Genomic DNA, 15,235 nt, shown 5'->3' with positions numbered 1-15,235 from the left:
AGCCCCTAGAGTCGGAAACGACTAACAAGCATGTGCGGGGGAACCTTTACCTTTACCTTTCCTTTGCACACAGGGAGAATCCATTATTTCCATCCAAAACCTTAGTAGTGTTATTTTTATAAGAGGTGTCTATCTTTGGCAACTGCAGGTTCGCATCCCACCAGGCTCAAGGTTGACTCAGCCTTCCATCCTTCCGAGGTAGGTAAAATGAGGACCCAGATTGTTGGGGGCAATTAAGCTGACTTTGTAATAATGCCGCTTGGGGGGTGTATGAAAGCCCTAATAAGCAGGCATATACATAGAATGAAGGCTACTGCTAAGCTTGTAAGCCGCCCTGAGTCTTCGAAGAAGGGCGGGATATAAATGGAATTAAAATAAATAAAATAAAAATAAACTTTCAGGATGTATGATCTTTTAACTCCCAGAACTCCCCAACCAGCATACCTGTCTGGAGAATTCTGGAATATGAAGTCCACAGGTCTTAAAAGTGGCCAAGGTCGGACACTCCCGATCTATTTAATTAAAGGGCTAATATCTGTTTAATGAAATAACTCTGGACAAGAGAAGAATTACCGCTGTTTGAAAGGTAGAGTGTAGCTGAGTTAGGAAATGTGGACGTTCCCCCATGGCTAAGACTCGCTTTTCCACCATAGTACATTCTACATCATCATCTTGGATTATCACATCTTTCTTTAGGATCTTGATGGCATACAGCTCTTCTGTCCCCCGGCGCTCGGCCAGCATCACCTGTGGGGAAAGAACCCCAGAGCCTTGGGTCTTGTTCCCACCTAACTTACGGGAATTCTAGCCTGGGCAAGGGCCCACAATTTGGGCACTGCCAGTGCTTGGATCCTTGTGCCTCCCTCTCTGTGCACCTCTGAGCCACTGCCTAGTGCAGGGGTAGGCAACCTTGGCTCTTTTATGACTCATGGACTTCAACTCCCAGAATTCCTGAGTCAGCATAGAGTTGAAGTCCATGAATCATAAAAGAGCCGAGGTTGCCTACCCCTGGCCTAGTGGAAGACCCACCTTGCCAAAGCTTCCTTTGCCCAGAACCATGAGGAAGTTGAAGTCCGAGATGTGGAAGCGGTTGATGCCAAAGAATCCACCCCGCTTGGAGTCGGTGGGGCTCGGAGATGGAGATGGGATAGGGCCGTGGCGAACCTTCTGCAAGGCGAAAGGAAGAAACGCGGGCGTGAAGATCCTGCAGTCTCAGAATTAAGGGCATCCCAGCTGGAGTTACGTGCAAACATCAGCAATCTCTGCCATTTTGAAGAGGGTGCCTTGGGGGGGGGGTGTTTCAGCTGCTTCTTCATACCCAGATTGTTGGGGGCAATTAAGCTGACTTTGTAATAATGCCGCTTGGGGGTGTGTGAAACCCCTAATAAGCAGGCATACATATACATAGAATGAAGGCTACTGCTAAGCTTGTAAGCCGCCCTGAGTCTTCGGAGAAGGGCGGGATATAAATGGAATTACAATAAAATAAAATAAAATAAATAAATACCTTTGAAATGGAAGCTGGTACAAGGTACATTTAGTACATAACGGTAAAAGTCTTAGGATATTAGGGAGGGTATGAGAATGAACAATGGAGTGTCCCAAAGGTGCTTTTTCAAGAGGCAACTGGACTTTCTTTGTTTTTCTTTGAAGGTGTTTCGCTTCTCATCCAAGAAGCTTCTTCAGCTCCAACTGGATGAGAAGACGTTTCTTCAGCTCCAAGTGACCTCAATAACTCTCCAAAAGAATGCAAAGGACCAGCTGCCTGCAAGGAGTATAAATCCTTCCATTCCCCACCATCCAGTCAGAGCTGAAGAAGCTTCTTGGATGAAAAGTGAAACGACTTCAAAGAAAAGCAAGGAAGTCCAGTTGCCTCGTGAAAACGCACCTTCAGGACAACCAACACCTGGATGACTGAGAATCTCCATGAACAATGGAGTGATTTTGATACACATGCAGTTGCAAATCAACTTTCTTCCCAAGAGGATCTGTGAAATCATTACAGAATCAGGGCAGATCCACAGTGAACTGAGAAATTTGCCACGACTCCAGACCCAGTTTTTTTAGGCAGAAAATCCCAGTGGTAACACCCAGTCATCTCCAAGCTAGAAGACTGATATTCAAGGTGCAGGTAATCCTCAACTTATAACCGTTCCTTTACTTCCATCTGAAGTTAAACAGCACTAAAAAAATGTGACTTACTGTATGACCATTGCAGCATCCCCATGGTCATGTTATCAAAATTTAGACGCTTGGCAACTGGCTTGTATTTATGACGGTTGCAGTGTCCCCCGGGTCATGTGATCAGATTTGTAATTTTCCCTGCTGGCGTGCGACAAGCAAAGTCAATGGGGGGAAGCCAGATTTGCTGAACAACTGCATGATTCACTTAACCGTGACACAAAGTTGTAAAATGGGGCAAAACCCACTTAACAACTGCCTTGCTTAGCAACAGAAATTTGGGGGCTCAACTTTGGTCATAACTTGAGGACTATCTGAACTGCTTTCTGGGAAGGCCACAAACGAGTGGATTCATCTCAGTGACGCTGGTGTTATCTTTCCTTCTCTCATACTTTAGCTGCAAAAGTATTTACCACCTCCATTTTCCTCCTCCAGTTGATGGATGGGTCTAAGGAAACGCTTTTTCCCCAGAATTAAATACTGACATTCAGCCAACGATGCTTCCAAGGAGAGACACATCTGTGGCTGTTAAGCATATTAGCTAAGGACATGTTTCCAAGTTCAGAGGGAGCATAGCAACAGTTACCAGAAGGGATCAGAGATGGGCAATTTACTGCAAGTAGCCAAAAAAAACCCCAACATAATTGGTCCTAAAAACAAAAGGATTGGATGAACATCAGTAGATTCAAGGGATCAAGTGGGCTCTTCCTCTGTTCTTGTGTCCTGCATTTCCCCCTTTCACTAAGCCTACGGTGAGCTTTGGTGGATGCTTTTATGGCAGCAAAAGCATCCATCCCCCCCCCCCCGCCCGCTTCTCAAAATAAAAGAAACAGAAGAAAATTTTATACCTCATAGAGTTCCAGAGGAAAGTTGCAAGCCTGGAAAACAAAGCATCAAGATGTAAGTAGCTGCCTGAATAACCTCTGTTCTATCCTGCCTCTTCGTTAAAAATGTAATTTGTGCCCATTCTTAAACCGGACCACCCAACAGCCACTTATAGGACATCTCAAGAAATTTCGTTGTCTAAGGCAAAGGACAAAGATGATTCTCTCCATCCAGAGAAGAGAGTTGAGACTTGTTTCAGTGCTAACGATGAGATAATGAATGCCATTTCAGCAGACTAGGGTCAGGATAAAACACACAGCTCTGTGTTCTCCCAGGAAAAAAAAATAGCTAGAGAGGGTTGCTAAAACCCTCTCTGGACCATCTATCATTTTGCCTCACATTAAAGCTGATCGGTGTTTGTCACAGTAGATCCTAAAACTGTGAAGGCTACATACAATACAGTGAGTGTATCACACAGAGCCCAAACTGCCTTTAAAAGATAACAACTATGGGTTTGTTTGCTTAGCATATGGCAATGTAAATTAGCCAGGAGACTACACTGCTAAAGCTGAGTAGCAGTTTGGCTACCTAAGACTGCTAGCTCTGTTTGGTTCATGGTCACCCACTTTCCAAAGTGCACCACAGGGGGCGAGCTAGTTCCACACCAGGAAGAAAGACGAGAGGCTTTCCCGTGGCAGCATCCGGGGCCCTTTCCCTCCTCCAAAGCTCTCGCTGGGCTTGCAAATGGGTGTGGCAATTGGGAAGGTCCGTTCCCAGCAGGATTCTAACCCTCTGCATGAAGCACCGGCTCGTCTCCCCACCGAAGTGGTACCTATTTATCTACTCGCGTATAACACGCTTTCGAACTGCCAGGTGGGCAGGAGGTGAGCCAAGTGACAGGAGCTCGCCCCCACCATGCAGTGCTAGGACTCAAACCGCTGAAGCAAAGACCATCTCCAGCATCGTTAAGCCACTGAGTCATGCGCCTCATCTATGGGACAGCAGTGAAATACGAAGAACATTGCAAGTGGCTCTATTGCAAAAAAAACAGTTTCTTTTTTAGAGCCTTGCACCGCAGAGGGGTTGCTTCTAATTTTTGTTTGCTGACTGGAAGAGCTCTCGCTGGTCACCCATCCCACCCCATCTTTCAGTGAGCTTCTTGCAAACTGCCCTGGGTAAAACTGTCCCAGAGGATAAGAAAGGGCAATTTTGCTGGTGTTGTGTGGCAGAGCTCAGCGTACGGATCAGTGTACAGCGTATGGGGTACCAATCCAAACATTGTCATGGAGCCACATGGTTACCTCAAATTTCTGCAGCAGCCCACAGTTTTCTGCATCCGCCACAGGGACACTATAATATTCGCCCTCCTCCTGATTGAGCAATTTGTACCTGGGACAGCAACGCAGACAGGGACATTGGGCAGGGCGGAAGTGGACAAAAGAGGGAGCGAATGAGCAAGAGGGGTGATGGGGAAGAAAATGGAAGGAAACAGGGAGAGGGGAAGAGAATGAATGGATGGAAGCCAAAAATGGGAGGTATTTGCAGGGTTAAATTAAAGGAGAGGAGAGCGAGAGACAGAGGAAGAGAAAGAGAAAGAGGATGGTGCCAACCAAGCAAACAGATAAAATCCAAAAAGACGCCAAGACGGAGAAAGAGAGAGAATATGAGCACTGGTGGCCCACTGAGTTGCTCCATTGTTCTCTTCCATTTTTTTCCTACCCAGATGATTTCCCCTTACCAGCCTTCCAAGGGGCCCTTGAACAGCTCAGAGACTCCAAAGGACATGGCGCCCATGAAGTCATTGCGGGTTGTCCGGTCCCAGTCCCAGACCTCGATGGAGAGGCGCCGATCCATGTCACCTGGCTGCAGGGTGCTGTTGAGTGACAAGGGGAAAGAAGGAGGTCAAAAAAAACCTGAAGCGAACAAATTTCCTTATTACTTCACGTTGCGTACTCTTTCCTGGATAGGAAGGCTCTCCACTCGGTCACTCGTGCCCTGGTCATCTCCCATTGGGATTATTGCAATGAGTTCTACCCTTGAACAGCATCCGGAAGCTTCAGCTGGTATGGAAGGAGACTGCGCGATCAACCTTGGGAGCCCAAAGAACGATGCCTGAAACCCCTCTGCTGGGCAAGGTGCACTTTTGGTGCTGATTTGCTTCCGGGTCCAATTCAAGTGTTGCCTATGATCTTTGAAGCCCCACATGGCATAGGGCCAGGTTACCTATAGAACCATCTTTGCCCCATTATATCAGCCTGTCCCACTTGGTCCCGCTAAAGCAGGGCTTTTCAATCTTTTCACCCATTGTACCACTTTTAGGATATGGCAATATCTGAGTATCACCAGTCACCTAGCAAGGTGTCAAAAACTTGATGACCAAAAAAAAAAAAAAGGGAGGGGGGGAAAGTGATGAAGTACAGGTAGTTCTCGACGCTTAGTGACTGTTAGAAGTTACAATGGCACTGAAAAAAGTGCCCCCCCCAAGCCACAGTCGAGCAAGACACCTGCCTGCCCACCCGGCAGCGCTCTTCCTCCTGTCCGAGGTTTTCATTGTTGTGAGCATTTCTGTTGAGGATTGGCAGCGGGAGTGGGGTGGGGTGGTGTTTGTTTTTTATTCTCCCTCCCTCTGGTGGGTGGTTGCAGCAGGTTTTGGTCACTTCACATGACCCTGGGACACTGTGACCGTCATAAATATGAATCAGTTGCCAAGCATCTGAATGCAAATCACAAGACCCTGGAGATGCTGCAACATTCCAGCCGATCGGCGCTTCTTCTGGGCTCAGCAGAAGCGCCAGGATCAGCGCTGAGCTCCATCTGGAGCCTGGCGCTGATCCTGGCGCTTCCGCTGAGCCCTGACAGCCCTGCAGCTCCAGCCGTCTCTCACTCAGGCTTGTGCGGTGCTGCCACTGGTTCAGCTCATTCCTCTCCCCTGCTACCACTTTTCTAGGATGGTCGTGTACCACCTGCCAGGTGCCAATGTACCACAGGTGGTACCCGTACCACTGGTTGAAAGCCCTGCTTTAGAACATTCTTCCCCCAAAGGTGAGCCAGGGCTTTGGAAAACCTGGTCTCTCAGAAATGTCTCAAGACCTGATTCTGCCATCTTGCTTGGGGCTCACAGAGGAGTGCACAGCCACGGGGGCTGGTCAGCACCATGAAACACCTCCTCCCACAATTTCTAAGATGGATAAATAAGGCCCGAGGCCTCTCCCGCCTGTACTTACAAAACAAAGGTTTCATTCCAGATAGGATTAAGAGTGGACCTGACGGTTCTGGTCTTTTGCTTTGTGAGATTCTTTGGATCAGGAATCAGCTTGAGTTTCACGTAAGGATCAGAGAGACCGTTGGGATCCATTGGGATCAAGTTCAGCGCTTCTCCAACTGGTAGGGAAAGGAGGGAGGGAGGGAAATAGAAACGGTGATAATCGGCTTCTAAAAAAGATTATTAGCTTCCAACTGCCTCCTTGTACCAGAGGGAAGGGTGAGTGGGCAGGAAGGCAGACCTCCTGTGTTTGCTGGTGGGCTGAGGGAGGAGGAACTTCTGGCATCTGTCCTGGGCCACCTGCTGTGGGCTAAGGGAAAACTGCTGCGGCAGCAAACTTGTGTGTGTTTGCGTGTGTGAGTGTGTGTGTGTGTGTGTGCGTGCGCGCATGGGGGTGAAGGGGATGGTAGGGTGGGTGAGGAAATTCCCTTCTGTCAAGGAGAATGCAGCAGTGGCTTTCTCGTCACCACCTACGTGCTGGTGTTCCAGAATGCGGGAGAAAGACAGTGATAAAGTGTGCAGGGGAAGGTGTGAAAAGCAGAGGAGGGGAATGTCAAGCTTTGGGGCTAGGAATAGAACCCAGGTGGTGCCCAGCCTTCACCACCCCAATCAGGCCTATTCTTCACCCCGGCCCATCAAAACCGCCGCTGTCTTCTTGTCGGTGCTGCAGTCCTCTTCTCTTTTGAAGAGCCTTCCAACCTCCAGTCCCATCACCTGGGTTGCCTCTGTTTTTCATTACTCTTTAATATTTTTTTTAATTATTCATTGTTTTTATCTATTTTTCATGACAATAAGTTAATCCCTCTTCGAATGAAAAGGGGGGTTTTGCAACTTCCCAGTCCAGCTTCAGCCCACCGTTAACTAAACTGGAAACTTTGAGGAGAGAGAGAGGGGGGGAGGGAGGGGGAGAGAGAGAGAGAGACACACACACAGAGAGAGAGAGAGAGAGAGAGAGAGAGAGAGAGAGAGAGAGAGGGAGGGAGGGAGAGGGAGAAGGAACTGCAGAAATGAGTATGCAAATACGCACAAGAAGGTGCACGGGGATTTTACATCGAACAGCAGAACCAAATAAAAAAGCTGAATCTTGGATCCTAAATGAACTGCGAAAGAACTAACTAGATGTTTTAAAAATGCAAAAGAGAGCAAACATGCTTGCACTTATACAATTCACTGAAGGCCTCTCTGAAACAAGTGGAGGGAAAAGGCAGATTTGTGGATGTCTGCTACAGCTCATTTTGTTCCCTATATTCTGAAATTTTTATCACAGAAATGTTTGAAAGAAGGATTAGTTAGTCTGCTCATGGACTAAAGCTTGCGCTGGCTGAAGGCATATTATTCATCAATGCTTTAAAATGAGGCCTTTTAATTTGTGGCATTAAAGAATCAAGACCAGTTTTTAAGTACAATACTTAGTCGAAGGTAGTTGATCACATGATTGGATTGGGCAGCTACAGAAGTGGAATAAAGAAATAAAATAAATAAATTTGAAATGTTTAGGGCTCCTTCCCGAAAATACTTCTGTCTACCCGATCAATTTCATCACCCCCCCCAAAATCTATGTTACTCCCAAGTAGACCTTTCAAAATATCAATCAAGTTTCTTTGAGGTGTTATAGTCACAAGCATGGAATATTAATAAACTAAGTGATCTTGAGACAAAGAAAGAATTAATAACCTATGTAGAAACTGCACGTTCAGAAGCTATCTCTGCATATCCAAAGATGGGAAAATAATGGAAACTTATTGCCCAGAAACAATGTTTGTTTGCCTTGAATACTTAGCAAAATCCTGAAGTTTTCCTGAGGACTGCCAAATTTGCAAACGGTTGTTACTTGAAAAAGAGAAATAATGTTAGGCAAACAGTACTGCATTCTCACTTCCGTGCCTTCTCCCATCTTTTCTAAGCTAGCTTGACCCTGAGGGCTTTCTTATTTCTACCTGTTTTTAAAAGCTCCTAATTCCTTAAGTCAGGGGTTGGCAACCTCGGCTCTCATGGACTTCAACTCCCAGAATTCCTGAGCCAGCACAGCTGGCTCAGGAATTCTGGGAGTTGAAGTCCATGAGTCATAAAAGAGCCGAGGTTGCCTACCCCTGCCTTAAGTGAAGAATGAAGAGGTTTTGATTCATAAACAAAATAGGAGTCCCAGTTTCTTCAGCTTGCTTTCTTTTTATAAAGTTTCAGGTCCTCGTATCCTATCACTTTCTATGTGACTTTTAATTATAAGAGGCAATTAATAGCAGCGTTAAAGGAATGTCAGAATTCTTTGAGCTCATCAAAAATCTGGGTAAACTGAATCAATGTAACCCACCATATAAAAGACAGAAGAGCAAAGTACATTCTTTTTGGAAGACTAACCCCATAATCCTGAGGATGCCACCAATATAAGCTTCAACACTGAAATGTAGAGAACAGGACATCTAATAAGATATTAATAAGTGAGTAAACTCATGTGTCCAATTCTATTACACCTCAATGACACCATTTCCTTACCAGTCACCCGGATCTCATCGCTGCCAAATGTCTCAATGTGAAGTTGGAGGCGTCCACGGCGCTCTGTATGGTCAACGCCACACAAACTGGGAACACAATGGACACAGCGTTTGTGCACATTCATCTCACAGCCTGCAGGGGGCAGCAAAGGTTGGCAAATCAGCTGAAAGCAAATGGGAATAAAGAGAATAGATTTCCCTACTCTGACACAAGTTCAATTTATTGCTGACATTGAAAGATTTTTCTAAATATTAAATAAATAAATCTTGGTTATTTTCATTTTCAAAACCTTTGAACTTAAATATGGTTAGTTTGAGTCTTCTGAGCTTTGCATTTGCCTTCTGAGGTCAGAACAAAACAGCAATCAGAACAAAATTTACCTGTTTCAAAAATTCAACAATATTTCAGAATTCCTAGAGTTCTGGTCACAGGACGCAACCTCACATCCCATCAATTCAATCTTCTGAATGTTGTAAGCTTGATGTAAAATGTGTGTGTTCTAAGAGTTTGTTCCAAGATTGTATAAAGGAATTGTATTAACTTGGTAAAATACAACTGTCCAGGAGACGCTTGGAGAAGCATTTACATTGTCCAGAGTTTTAAGAAAGCGTAAGAAAGAAACTAAGAAACAACCCTACTTTAGTTTTATTAGTATAATAAAGGATAGAGAGAAACTTGAATAGGGCAGTGTTTAGTATTTTTCAACCCTAAAGACTTTTAGATGGGTGGGCTTCAACTCCCAGAATTCTCTAGCCATACTGGCTGGGGAATCCTGGAAGACGAAGTCCACCCATCTTAGAATTGCTGAGTTTGAGAAACACTAGGATAGGATTTCAAGATTCTGTTAATATAAGGTAAAGGTAAAGGTTCCCCCCCCTGCACATGCGTGCTGGTCGTTTCCAACTCTAGGGGCCGGTGCTCATCTCCGTTTCAAAGCCGAAGAGCCAGCGCTTGTCCGAGGACGTCTCCGTGGTCATGTGGCCGGCATGACTAGACGCCAAAGGCGCACGGAACGCTGTTACCTTCCCACCGTAGTGGTCCCTATTTTTCTACTTGCATTTTTTACGTGCTTTCGAACTGCTAGGTTGGCAGAAGCTGGGATGAGTAACAGGCGCTCACTCTGTTACGCGGCACTCGGGATTCAACCCGCCAAACTGCTGACCATTTGATCAACAAGCTCAGCGTCCTAACCCACTGAGCCACCGCGTCTCTGTTAATATATTCTACTACAATAAAGCAGCATTATTGGAATTTCTGTGTTTCTTGGCCCTGCCTATTTCAAAAGGTTGACACATCAGAACAAAACATTCAGTAGGATCTGGGTCTGTTTGTTCCAAGTTCAAATGAAAACAGATTTCTGCTTCGTGCACATCCCTATTTCTAATTTTAAGATATGCGTTCAATTAATGAAATCACATTTTTTTTCTGTTAAGTTAAATATTTTACTACAGGAAGTTACAAATGTCCTAGATGAAAGGGGTATCTTTAAAAAAAAGAGAGAGATTTCTTTTTTATTCATTTATAGAAGAGGGAGTCTCGTTTAGGAGAGTGCCAGCTTGCAGTTTACGGCTGCATAATGTAACAAGCAACATATACTTTGTTTTTTACAAAAAGATTAATCACTGCAAGTCTGTATCATTTATTAACTAAGATGCTTCTAATGAGATAACAGTCTTCTTTGCTACATGCAAACATCTTTCTGATATTACGCTTGAAATGGAGAAGCCATTTGGCTGTGTTTGCAAGCCTATCTCAGAAAAAGCATAGGTCAGATTCATCAAATTAGCTGAAGGCTGTTCACCATCTGTTCTATAACTGATTGCAGAGATCCACTCTGAATCTTTGGGAGAAAGCAAAACCATAATATTGGCCACATCTTCCATTAAAGAAACTAATTATTGGCCCTTAACATACTTACATTCAGGTACCCATATATGATGCAGTGGCTTCTCAGTTATAGATACTGACTGCAGTGGGTTACAGAAAATCTCTTTTTGTATGTATTTTCATTTTTCTACATCCCCGGGGGTGTAAATTTCAGAGGAATCTACTTCTACACACCCAGAATAGATAGAGCTGCCTTGTTCTAATGAAGTTGCAAAATTGCATCTGATTTTCTGCGTACGCCAGATATATTGTCATCTGCCCAACTAATGGTTATTTGGCTATCACTGAACTCCAACAAGGCTTACAATTTTAAAGTCGCTTAATCTTCATCTACACTTTCAAAAACCTACGATAGTAAGATTTGCAACAGACTGCTACTATTGAAGTCGTAGATGGAGGGTCACATTTTAATATTTCCAGTAAACCTGAGAAGCTCTGTTCATGTAAAAAAAAAGTTTCCAATAAGCAGATAGACTCAATAGGTGAGAAGAACTAGAATCTTTCTCCTGTGAGGCAGCGCACCAAAGTTGTATCTCTTGCCTATCTGTAGTGCAATATTCTATTTTACAAACTCATTTTGCTGCCCCAAAGGGAACAGTAGGAAGAAAACGATACTTCTTTATCACTTTTTAAAGTGTGCATCAAGTGTAGAAGAATGAAAGAATAAGGGTTCTAATTAACTTTTTTTTAAAAAAAAGTAGCCACTGAACTAAACTTGAACTAAACTTGATTATTGAAAGCAACCAGTTTTTTTAGCACATGCGATGTAGAGTATTTTAGACGAATGCAGACTCTCACCTTTAAATTATACTGTGTATGTTGTTATGCAAATACACACACAAACTACTACTAATATTGGAAGAATATCTGAAGGACAGTGAAAAAGTTAGTATACCACAAAGGCTTACTAAATACCAGACAGATCAAATTGACCTATAAGAAATATAGAAAAAGAATAGAAAAGAGGCATGGCACAGCAAAGGCTTACATGGCTAGTACATTAAAAAATAATAGTAGGCAAAGCAGATAACAAGTCCTGATGATCAATAAAAGCAAAAAGAAAGAAAGAAACACAGTGGCTACTTATGGCTACCCAAAACCAAGCCTTAAGAACAAAGCCATTGTTGAGAAGACAGCAACAGATAGCAAGTGCCACCTCTTCAAGGAAGCTGAAGAAACAGTGAATTACCTGGTTCGCTGTTGCAAGAAGATCGCATAGATTGACTAGCAACAACAGCCTGACCAAGTAGCAACAGTGGTGCATTGGAATATCTGCAAAAAATACCATTTGCCTACAAGCAAGAATTGGTGGGGCCACAAAATAAAACAAATGTAATAGTAAATGGAGAAGCTAAGGTGCCCTGGGAATTTAAAATTCAAACAGACTATCATATGCCGCATAACAAGCCAGACTTAACAACTGTCAATAAAAAAGAAAAAAGTTTGGATAGTAGATATTGCAGTAGCAATGGAGACAACATAAGAGAAGAGAAAGAAATGGGGTGGGGGATCACAAAATACAAAGACCTGCAAACATAAATAGACAACTGTGGCAAAAGAAAGCAAAGACAGTGGCCATAGTCATAGGCACCTTGGGTGCAATCTCAAAAGATCTGGAGCAGTTCTTAGGCAACTTTACTTGGAACCGCTTACATCCTGTGACAATAACTTTAACACCATTGAACAATATTTGCCTATCTTAGGTCCATGGGAAGGACTCGATAGAGGAATAAAAATACAAAATCCAATCTAACCATTTGACTGAGTGTGCAACCAACCATACTATTAATAATAAAAATATGATTTATCTGCCTGCCTTGTGTTTTAAGGTGGGATATAATATTAGAATTGAGGACTTTTTCCATGCCACAGCAGCCCTTAGTTGAAAGAAGCTTTTTGTGACAATCATTTCTACTATTTAGGTAACAGCATTTTAATTCTTTTTCTTATAACAATTCACACGACTCTAGAGAACAATTAATGCTTACTCACAGGTGCATTTCATCCCCTGGTGCACTAGTCCGTACAGGAGCGAGCCACAATGATCACAAAAAGTGGGACTGCTGTAGCTATGGATTTTGAATTTATGCTTATTCCGGGGATCCTGCAAAAGAGAAAATGTATAAACACATGTAATTAGTGAAGGCACACATCCATTATTGTGTGACAGCCAGAAAACAACACTTTTGTTTATCTGAATTCCCACCATCATCTCTAAAAAGCCTATATTCCCTTTTCTCACCATATAGAAAAAGCCAATTTGGTATAGTGGTTAGCATGTTGGCCTACAAACCAGGATACAGTTAGTTCTAGGTCTGCCTTAGCCATGAAAGCCAGCTGGTGGACTTTCGGCCAGTCCTTCTCTCTCAGCCCAGCCCACCTCACAGGGTTGTTGTGGAGAAAGCAGGAGGAGGAAGTATTAGATATGTTCGCTGTCTTGAATTACTTAGAAAAAAGTAATAAAAGCAGGATAAAAACAATCTAACAATAATATGAATACAGAAAAGATCACGAAATGGTTCGTGGCAGACAGCTTCAAAGGCTGCGCTCTAACAATTACACTATCCAGCCTCCCTCTCTCTCTCTCTCTCTCTCTCTCTCTCTCTCTCTCTCTCTCTCTCTCTCTGTGTGTGTGTGTGTGTGTGTGTGTGTGCATGCTCGTGTATTTTCTTCACAGCAGAACAAATGGTGTACACAAGGAAATATGTTTGCATCTGTATGGCATAAATCTGCTTTTGCACCCAGAACGGCTGAATATACCCCCAAATTTTATGCAAGAAAAAAAAAGTTGGCAAATTTTGTGCTTCTGAAAGAGAAGAGGCAAATCTTTCCATCTTTTCTAGTTTATTCCTTAATATTTCAGGCCAAGGACAGCAGAAATAGGACCGTGCCAGCTGCTGAAAGTATCCATTCCCTCTGTCAGCAGTATAAATAGCAAGGAAACCAGGACGTTCACCTGGAATGGAGGGAACAGGCCCACTGTCCAAGTTTCCAACTGTCCCCAAAATATATATTTTTTTTCTCACCACAATCTCACTTATCTCTCAAAAGACACAGAATTCTGTAATGAAAAAGAGACTTACATCGGTCTGGGGCCCTTTCCCAGCTCCTGGACATTCAAAAGTGACAAATTCATGACATCTTCTGTGTACGACAAAGCTGCACACTGAGAAAGGGGACACAGAAGGAAAAAGTTTAATGAAAAATATAGGTGTGATGTGGGGAAAAAGCAATTCGGCAAAGGAATCGGTGAAAGAAAGGAACAATGGGAAAGAACATGGAAGTCCAGAAAAAATATATTGTTAAGAATTTAAGAGTTAAAAACACTGTTTGTTAGAAGAATGCTAAGGTAAGATTACAGAAAGTGACAATAGAGAAAAGGAACATGTGAAGTTGTGTTATCTTAATTCATTACTATCTGCTTTGAAGGCATTGGGTCTCCAGTCTCTTCCGCTATACAAAACTGAAATGATAGAACTGTAAATATTTGCAATAAAAAATACGCCCTGCTCTCTTCACCTTATAATCTTGTTGTGCATAATATATGCTCTTTCCATGTTACATGTTCTTTTTTCACTCTTTTTACTGAAACAGTAAAGGGGAGGGGGGGAAACAGGGGACAATACTTTCAAAACCTAAGCAATGAAGTGCCAGACATAAAAAAAAATTGAGGCATAATTCATAGTCCTTGACTTACAACCATTCATTTAGTGATCCTTCAAAGTTCAAACAGCATTGAAAAAAGTAATTTACGACCAGTCCTCACACTTATAACCATTGCAGCATCCCCACAGTCACATAATCACATGAACAGACTCTTGGCAACCAGCTTGTATTTATGATAATTGCAGCATCCCAGGGTCATGCGATCACCATTTGCGAACTTCACAACCAGCGTCTGACAAGCCAAGTCAGTGAGGAAAGCCAGATTCACTTAACAGTTGCAGTGATTCATTTAACAACCAAAAAAAATTGCAAAATCAAACAAGATTCACTTAGTAACCACCTTGTTCGGCAATGGAAATTCTGGTCCCAATTGTAGTTTACTGTACTATATTCACGAGATAGATTGGTCTATGGTTTGTGTGCACGTGTGTGTGTGTGTGTGTGTGTGTGTGTGTGTGTGTGTGTGTGTGTGTATAAGAATACAAGGCTGCATCTGAGGCACTCTTTTGGCCTAAAGACATTCTGAAAAACATACCAAATTGCTCAGAAAGCATGAATTCTGAGCCAACATGCATGACATGACATACAAGAGACTTGGTGGAGCAGTGGGCTAATGCCTCCTTAAGTAACACCAGCTGCCTGCAATTAGTGCAGGTTCGCGTCCCACCAGGCTCAAGGTTGACTCAGCCTTCCATCCTTCCGAGGTAGGTAAAATGAGGACCCAGATTGTTGGGGGCAATAAGCTGACTTTGTAATAATGCTGCTTGGGGGTGGGTGTGAAAGCCCTAATAAGCAGGCATATACATAGAATGAAGGCTACTGCTAAGCTTGTAAGCCGCCCTGAGTCTTCGGAGAAGGGCGGGATATAAATGGAATTAAAAAAATAAAAAATAAAAAAAAAATTTTTAAATGACACCTGCAGTT

At 43.3% G+C, this 15,235-nt stretch overlaps 1 protein-coding gene across 1 annotated transcript in view; it reads right to left on the bottom strand.

Annotated features, from left to right (window-relative positions):
- LOC308677886 (protein kinase C gamma type-like) overlaps positions 1-15,235 on the bottom strand; it is a gene marked incomplete at both ends in the record, with an annotated part of 48,224 nt that overhangs the window by 11,610 nt on the left and 21,379 nt on the right. Inside the window, 9 exons of the mRNA XM_081344581.1 lie at positions 574-747; positions 1,030-1,167; positions 3,030-3,059; positions 4,308-4,395; positions 4,745-4,879; positions 6,231-6,387; positions 8,759-8,890; positions 12,638-12,749; positions 13,729-13,811. Of these exons, the coding sequence (XP_081200707.1) occupies positions 574-747; positions 1,030-1,167; positions 3,030-3,059; positions 4,308-4,395; positions 4,745-4,879; positions 6,231-6,387; positions 8,759-8,890; positions 12,638-12,749; positions 13,729-13,811 (1,049 nt within the window). The remainder of the gene's footprint in view (positions 1-573; positions 748-1,029; positions 1,168-3,029; positions 3,060-4,307; positions 4,396-4,744; positions 4,880-6,230; positions 6,388-8,758; positions 8,891-12,637; positions 12,750-13,728; positions 13,812-15,235) is intronic.

The sequence above is a fragment of the Vipera berus genome (assembly GCF_964194415.1).
Source record: "Vipera berus genome assembly, chromosome: Z".
Classification (NCBI taxonomy): Eukaryota; Metazoa; Chordata; class Lepidosauria; order Squamata; family Viperidae; genus Vipera; species Vipera berus.
This window is presented reverse-complemented; position numbering and strand designations above follow the sequence as displayed.